This window comes from Syzygium oleosum, unplaced genomic scaffold (assembly GCF_021117445.2).
Source record: "Syzygium oleosum isolate NSW1041296 unplaced genomic scaffold, Sole_v2.1 Sole_v2.07, whole genome shotgun sequence".
Taxonomy (NCBI): Eukaryota; Viridiplantae; Streptophyta; class Magnoliopsida; order Myrtales; family Myrtaceae; genus Syzygium; species Syzygium oleosum.
In genome coordinates, this window is record NW_026607491.1 from 852598 (window position 1) to 861241 (window position 8644).

General features: G+C 43.1%; 1 protein-coding gene across 1 annotated transcript; it reads left to right on the top strand.

Annotated features, from left to right (window-relative positions):
- Positions 1-4246: 4246 nt before the first annotated feature.
- On the top strand, positions 4247-5517 carry LOC115661990 (transcription factor PRE6-like). Its single transcript, XM_030584171.2, has 2 exons — positions 4247-4499; positions 5120-5517. Exons 1-2 carry the CDS (start codon positions 4371-4373, stop codon positions 5270-5272), a joined length of 282 nt encoding a protein of 93 aa, XP_030440031.1. The 5' UTR covers positions 4247-4370; the 3' UTR covers positions 5273-5517.
- The last annotated feature ends 3127 nt before the right edge of the window (positions 5518-8644 follow it).

Below are 8644 nucleotides of genomic sequence, written 5' to 3' on the forward strand. Positions count from 1 at the left end.
CACAGGTCAGGTCATCGGGACGAAAAAATGGGTCGGATCGGACCAACCGGGCCGGGCTTCCGGGTCGGGCCGAGCCGGGCCGAAATAACCGGCGTGGTTGACGTCACGCTAACGTCAGCCACGTCGACATGCGCATGCTTGGCGTGTGCAGCGCACGTGCGCACGGTAACCGCTGCGCATGTGCCGGCAAGCCGCCACTTGCAGCGGCGCGTGGAGGCGCGTCCGGCCTCCCCTGGAGGCGTGCCACCCGTCATTTTTCTCGTCTCGACGAGCACTACGATCCTACACTTTCAAAAATAAATTTTGATGCACAAAATCGAGAAACAACCTCGAACAGTACGGTCGGGTGTCGGTTTTTCGTACCCAAGCGTTCGTCGGCGCTGTTTCACGAATTCCGGCCAACATTCCATTTTATAAACACGTTAAACTATTAGGAAACAAGAATGCATGCTCTGATACCAATGTAGGAAACCGATTCCTAAACATAATGCGGAAAAACGGGAAACACATTCTCTAAAACACATTGCAAAACGCGGAAAATGTGTTCATCCTATACTTGAATCACCGATCGAACGGAGCATATTACGTAAACGAACATACCTCTTTGCCACAGATTAAATGCACCTATTGTAGTCTCGAGAGAGAGCGATCCTTCGATTGTCGAGTAAAGTCGCTTTTAGGTTTTTTGTAAGTGAGAGTTTCTGATAGTGAACCAAATTCACTTACAGAACACACGTCAATTTTTTTTCTTCACTTTTGTTCTCACCAAATAATTGCCATTTGCGGTTATTTTCTTTCATGGGCTCTTTCAAGGTTAATGGGCTAGGTTAGCCCATCATGGGCAGCCCATTTATTCACAAAACCCATCAATTTTCCCCTCTGTTGCTCTCTCCCTTCTTTGTATTCTTCGTCCCTCCCGCCAAGCTCAACGATTGCATAGAAGATCGCAGCCGTTGCTAGCCCTCACCGGTGCGTCTCTAGCCGTCAACCTTCGATGCTATACCTCCTCGGCCACATCTCTCTCTCTCTCTCTCTCTCTCTCTCTCTCTCTCTCTCTCTCTCTCTCTCTCTCTCTCTCTCTCTCTCTCTCTCTCTCCATGGAATGTGAGGCAATCGATCTACATGTGAGCGTACGCCGGAGTCGCCGGCGGTATGGTGGTGGTGAGCGATGCAATGGAGGAGGACGGGGCTGAGCGACAAAGGAAAAGAGACGGCAAGTAGCTAGGCGATGGCAACCAGCATGTCGGGGGTCTTCTCAGTCCGAAAAGTGAGCAACCGAGGCGGCATCAGGCCAGCTCCGAGCTAAGTAGAGAGGGAGAGAGGGGAGAAAACCTGAGGTCTGCCAGTTGGTTGATAGACTTGTGCGAAGCACAAGCAGATGTGCTGGAAGCTGAGGCTTCCCCTCTTGTTATCTCAGGTGCAGGAGGCTACTATATCTGCCTACCTGGAAATAGCCAACCGAAGTTGACGTTGTGTCTGCCTTCACCACCCAAGAGGTCTCATGTTTCCTCAATATATTTGTCTTCCCCGGAGGGAGGAAATACGGAGAAAACATGTGGACGAGCCTCCACCATACCGGGGAGTCCCTCCATCATAACGGGGAGTCCCTTCCCCATATTTTCCCCTTGAGCCTTTTAAGGTCCTGCTCAGGACCATCTCTATATTTTACTTTATATTGTATTTTTTTGTAAATTTTCCCCTCTATCACTCTCTCCCTTCTTTGTCTTCTTCCTCCCTCCCACCAAGCTCAACGATTGCATAGAACATCGCAGCCATTGCTAGCCCTCACCGGCGCGCCTCTAGCCGTCAACCTTCGGTGCTATACCTCCTCGACCACGTCACTCTCTCTCTCTCTCTCTCTCTCTCCTTGGAATGTGAGGCAATCGATTTGCATGTGAGCGACCGCCGGAGTCGCCCGCAGCATGGTGGTGGTGAGCGGTGCAATGGAGGAGGACGGGGCCGAGCGACAAAGGAAAAGAGAGGGCAAGTAGCTGGGCGATGGCAACCGGCACGCCGGGGGTCTTCTTGGTCTAAAAAGCGAGCGACCGAGGCAGCATCAGACCAGCTCCGAGTTGAGTAGAGAGGGAGAGAGGGGAGATAACCTGTGGTTCAGTTTGTTTGGTCGTTGTGGTTTTACAACAGAGGCAGGGCCAAATCTACAAGTATTTTGGCCAATATGGATGCATCTGAACCCTCAATTTAAGATGTTAATACGTGACTCGTCAAAGAGGATTAAATTTGAGATGTAAACTTATTTCCCTAATTTCGGAGGCTTTCAATCCATCGTATTTGTTGGCCCAAGGATCAATTACTGTTCTTTTTTTAAAAATCATTTTATTGCTACAATTATTATTGCCAGTCGAAGATATCTTTGGATACAACAGGAGTGATACCGATACAAGGTATCATCACTTGACCCGAAACGATGTCTCGAACGATCTTCGCACCGCAACCAATCAGAACGCGACATGTCAGCAGCATCCGAAGCTCTTAACGCGAGTGCTCTTTACTCAGCACTTTCAGAGCCTTAGTCGAGAGTGGCAATCTGCGATCTTGCTGGTGAGACTCGATGCAGAGAAGCAAAACTTGGAGAGAAGAATTCATCCGCGTTCGATCACGTGGACGTGTTTATTGAGGTATACACATGAAGGCCCCACCTTGTTAGCTCAAGAACACACGTCTCCCAAACCCACTTGGCTCCCGACCCAACTTGGGAATTCGCAGATCTGTCTCTCTAAAATTATATGGTTTCTACTGCAATCACAGTTCATCGTTATGGTTTTCATAAGAGATGTTTAATTAACATTAAGACTTTTAGTGAAAAATTAATGATTTAAAAAAAATTAAAAAATAATCGCTCATGTCACTTGAACTAATTAGTCAATAGAAAATGTTTTTGTTTTCGACAACAATTTATGTCAGAACATTTTTGAGGACGATTAAATTTTCTTCGTTCTGCTTTTCGAAAATCAAGTATTTGAAAACCATTTTCCTCAAAATGATCAGTTATTCGCTTGAAATAATTAGTCAATGGAATTTGTTTTCATTATCGGCAACAATTTATCCATAAATGTTTTTTTGGACGATGAAAATTTTCCAAATCATTCATTTTTCGTGGAACAAACGCTCCCTAAATAGGCATTTGAAGGGGTTAAAGTGATAAAATTTGGTACATGTAGCCGGTCCAATAGCATGTTACAAAATAATATTTGAGCAATTACAAAAATGAACAAAAAATCATCACTAAAACAACTCTCTCAAGGTTTTTAAAAGAGTATGCTATAGAAAATATCGTAATAAATTTTAGATAAGGCCTATGAAGAAAATGGCTAGCATATCTAAGTTTAAGAGTGATAATATAAGCATACTAAATAATCTTACTATCACTCTCGTTCTAAGTAATATGATGCTATCCTTTTGGATGTTAAGCAAGCAAATCATTTAATGCCTGGGTCTCACTTATTTTAGCATCCAATTGAATATGTCCACATTACTTAGGGATAGAATTTTAGTAAGATTTATTAATAAGTTTAAGGGTTAATACTACGAAACTCCAAATTAGTACACTTGTGACAAATTTACCCCATACTTATTTTTTTACCATCATAAACCTCAAATTGGTACATTTGCAACAAATTTACCTTTTATTAGTTTCCGTTTGATTAGATTAATACCACGAAATACCACAAACTAATACATCTGTAACAAAACTAATATACCCGTAAATTGTCACGTGTCATCTAACTCGGTAATTTGACGGTAAAATTTAACGGAAACTAAATGAGGATAAATTTGTCACAAATGTATCGGTTTAGGGTTTTTAGTGATTAAAAAATTAGTTTGGGTAAATTTGTCATATGTGTATCAGTTTGGAGTTTTTTGTGATATTAACCCTAAGCTTAATGTACTTTTTGTAAACAACTTTGTGCATGCTTCACGCGAGAGTACTTTCTAACATTATTGATGAACTCTCCAACCCTCTCCCGCTCGCGTACTCACACAATTAGGACCAAAGCATTGACCTCTGCTCCCAATGTATTTGTCTTCATCAAATCCAACATGGCTGTCTTTGTTAATGTACTCTCTCTGTGTATTTGTCTTCATCAAATCCAACATGGCTGTCTTTGTTAATGTACCTTCTCTGTCTCTCTCTCTATTGGTGGATTCTTTTTTACTTACACTTGTGGTCCACCGTCTTCCGTTCATCACTTTCTACTCCAGTGCATTCATAGGCTATATAATGACTCTTGAACTTTCCCTCTTCTTCGCCTCCTTCCTATCTCCTTCCTCTCCTCGAACCCAAGACTCCTGCATCTTCTCTTTTCAGCTTTGTTCATCAGGGTTAGTTTCTCAACTTTTTTCTACCAAGAATGTCTAACCGAAGGTCGTCGAGGACGCAGTCAGGTACTTCCTCGAGAATCACCGATGATCAGATGATTGAACTCGTCTCCAAGCTCCGCCAGCTCCTTCCCGAGATTCGCAATAGCCGCTCCGACAAGGTACTTTCATGTCCTATCTTTATGTCTGACCCAACTGTAATATGGCGAGCTGATACCAAATTATTATGTTGGAAAGAAAGGTTTCCACAACGATGGGTTTTTTTTTTTTTTGGGGGGGGGGACGGGGTGTTGAGAAAATTTATGAAATTCAGGGTCTTCTGTCAGGGAAATTGAGAAACGCTAAGCATAAATGCAGGCAAATGAAATTTATTAACTCGCCTAACATTTTTTAACTCACTGAACACATTTCTAGGTCCGCCTAAAATATCAGTCCAAATACCAAGGAAATGCATTTTCATATCTAATCTAACCATCCCACGTTTGACTTAAACAGTCGAGACTTGTGGTTGTCTAATGATACACACACATATCGGCGTGTGTGAACATGAGTAAACAAATTCCACGAGCACTAAAGAAATGAAAGACCCAAGACTCGTCCAAGTCATCGAAAATGGCTCGGTTGGAACTTTAACTTCTGTCAGAAATGGTCGCAAAAGGTGCCATCTTAAGCCGTACCATAATTCGATTACCGATGCCGATGCCGATGCCGAAGCCGATGCCGATGCCGATGCCGATGCCGATGCCGATGCCGATGCTGATGCTTTCCCGCTGTTATGTAGGTTTCAGCTTCAAAGGTGTTGCAAGAGACGTGTAGCTACATCAGAAGCTTGCATAGGGAGGTCAACGACCTCAGCGAGCGACTGTCGCAGCTATTGTCCACTGTTGATGCCGATAGTGCAGAAGCTGCCATTATTAGGAGCTTAATCATGTGATCAATAGCTTACTTCTATATTTATCTATTTCTCTCTCACTAGGGTCTTGGTCTATCTTTCCATCCAGATGAAAGCCAGCCAGGAAAATTTAGTCTGATTTGATTATCCCAGTCACAATATATATGTATTCAATGTAATTTCGTGGGTAGCTATGCGCAATCAATGTAACAATGATGCTGTGAGAGTACTTTGTTTTTTGCTCTTTTTTAAGCTTTGTCCTGTGTGGCAGTACTAATTAGCTGTCATTAAGCGTTCACTACTAACAAGTGATGAGGACACATTTTTGCGGTGATTTAGATAGAACGCTGCTTGTATCTCCTCATACGAATGAGTAATGCTAGGACAACTGATTGAAATATATCTTAATAAAATGATCAATGTGTTAAACTTTAAGTGGATGCTCAAATCATTGACCCGTTTAAACTGTTGGCTGGGTTCACTCCCATGTGGAGAAAGTCCAATGTATTGCAAGCCCAAGACTTGAGCCCATATGTCTATCCATATGGAGAAATAGGGTTTCTCACTATTATTATGTCGTGGCCGCAAAGAGAACGTTTTTGAGAGATACAGTAACAAGAGAGAAAGGGAGAGCAGAAAACCTGAGTTTGAGAATATATCTGATGTTGACGTCGGAGGTCAATTCGTGGTCCGATTGAGCTGAGTTTTTGTCAACGTGTTCGTGCCACATTCTTCTCGAATTTGAACGGTTTGATTTTCAGTTGAAGCTCCCTACATCAGGTTTTCGTGGATTGCACCAAAAGTGCGTTTTTGGTGAGATTTATCCTTTTATCTCTTGTGAAGTTCATGTCTATTGCCAAGAATGATGTTCTTGATGTTTTTATGGCTATGTACCTTTAGTATTTACTAGAGAAGAACTTTGTTCACCCAATTTTGCTGATAGTGAACATTTTTGGGTGGACTCCGATCCCGTGGTTTTTGATCTCCTCACACCGATGAGGTTTTCCACATAAAAAATCGCCTTGTGTTTACGTGCTTGGTATTTATATTCCTCGATTCAGTCGTTTCCTATTAGATTTGCACAAGAGGGGAGATTATTTTATTTCGTTACGCTAATCCGATATTATTCAGATTGTTATTGTTCTCCCAACAAAATCTGTTAGTGGTCTGCCCTAAGAATCAATCAAGGTTGATACTCTAATATTAGTTGTGGATTAGGTTGTGTCGGAAAACCGATCTTCACTATACTTAGGTAGTCATAATGTGTTGCTAGAGACTGCTTATGACTTGTGGGCCAAAAGAGTTTTGGGCACACTGCTAATATTTAGTGAACCTACAGGGTCACACACAATAGCGAACGGACTTAATATTGTCTATGCGCCTTGATCTACTTAAGAAGTAGATTTTAATTTATTCTCTTATTTAAATTATCTATGCGGTCGTGCGCGTTATGAGATAACGATTAAACGTACGATTGAAAGTGGACGGTTTGGCGGGCCCAAATAGCCCGGCCCACTTCTTTTAATTCCGCTAGATAATGAGGCTGTATAAATAGATAGAGAATCGTTCTCTGTCTAGGGTTTTTCGACAGAGTATCGAAAAGCAAAAGGCGTTCAAGAAAAAGGAACTTCAAGATCTTTCGCTAGCACGTGGATCGTTGGAGAATTCCGTTCGTGTGTGTGGATACCGGTAGAGGCGCAACACTTGGGGCGCTAATCCAGACACAATCGGTTGCCGATTTATCTTCGATTTGCAAAAGGTACGTATCGAACTTCCGTCTCGATTTCAATATACACATAGATCCTGTCTAGGGTTCTATATTCCACTGCGTTGTTTTTCATTGATGAACCCTACAGTGGTATCAGAGCTGCTTGTGATATATTGAAGTTGAATTGGAAACCCTAATTGTTGATACATATGATGTATGCCTGAAGTGAGTCTCAATTAGGGTTAGATGAATTTAAAATACGAATTGATATGATCAATTGAGAAGGAACGAAGCAGGGATGGATCGATCTTGTTCCGCTCGTGCCTGGGCTGTTGCCCGAGGTGGAGACGGCGGGCGAAGACGGTAGGCGGAGACGGCGGCGCATCTGGGCCTATTGCCCGAGGCGGAGATGGCGGGCGAAGACGGCGGCGCGTCTGGGTCTGTTGCCCGAGGCGGAGACGGCAACGCGCCTGGTCATCCGGAACGTCGAGGACTCGAGGCGCTCGGCCAGATGCGTACGGTGACGGCGCGGGAGGTGACAGCGATGGATAGTCTCCCGAGAACACAGAAGTGAGACTTCTGTCTATGTTTTCGGGGCTCTCCCGGAAAACAGAATTGAGAATTATGTCTAGGTTTCGGGGGCGCTGCCCCCGAGCCCCCACGAGGGGCGCTACCCCTTGACCCCGCGAGGGGTGCTGCCCCTCGACCCCGCAAGGGGGCGCAGCTCCCTTGACCCCTGCATGGAATTGATCGTTCCCGTATGATTGATATATCTTTGTTATTATAAGTGATGCTTTGTTGATGTTCAGAACATGCATACATTCACCACTACGTAATTATTAAGAGTCCCTCATAAAATTAAGTAATAATATGATGCCTTTCCAATCATACACCTATTAAGACTTGAATCGTCAAAAGATGGGCCTGCCAAAGCAGGGTGTCTTTAACTATTTGAGTAAAATAGGATGGATAATGGTTATCCATATGTCAAGATTGGTTTACTTAACGAGGCTATCAAAACGGTTTTAGGCCTTGAGGCATAGTGTTTGGGGATATGATATGAGATATCAACCCCAACAACCAAGAGTTGTATTCGATACAATTGACAAAGGATTGTTTACCTAAATAACTTAGTCTTGAGCGGTAAGCCAAAGTTTACTCGAGTCTTGGTAAAATATGGGTCTTGGTCCACTATACTTATTGTGACATATATTATAAAAGTATAGTGGGAGTTTATTATAAGTAATATTAATGAACAATTCACTTTGCATATTTGTTGTAGATAATGGCAAATAGCTCTGCATCACACATTTCACTGCGATCTGTCCTTGAGAAGGACAAATTGAATGGTTCAAACTTCTTGGACTGGTATAGAAGCTTGAGAATTGTTCTCAAGCAGGAGAAAAAGGATTATGTCCTGGAGAAACCAATCCCTCAGAAGGCACCTCCTTCCAACGCTCCCCATGCTGAAAGGAATGCTTATCAGAAGCATAAAGATTGATGCATTGGATGCATCATGTCTAATGTTAGCTACCATGAACTCAGACCTTCAGAAGCAGTTTGAGAACGTGGATGCCTATGATATGATCATGAACCTGAAAATTTTGTTTCAGGAGCAAGCACGCACTGAAAGGTACCAAACGGTAAAGACATTAATTGAGTGCAAGCTAGCAAGTGGGAGCTCATTTAGCCCACATGTCATAAAG

Excerpts from the sequence above, each read along its gene's own strand:
- LOC115661990 (XM_030584171.2), top strand. The coding sequence starts at position 4,371 with ATGTCTAACCGAAGGTCGTCGAGGACGCAGTCAGGTACTTCCTCGAGA. Across the intron at positions 4,500-5,119 it reads GCAATAGCCGCTCCGACAAG|GTTTCAGCTTCAAAGGTGTT; the intron begins GTACTTTCATGT and ends GCTGTTATGTAG.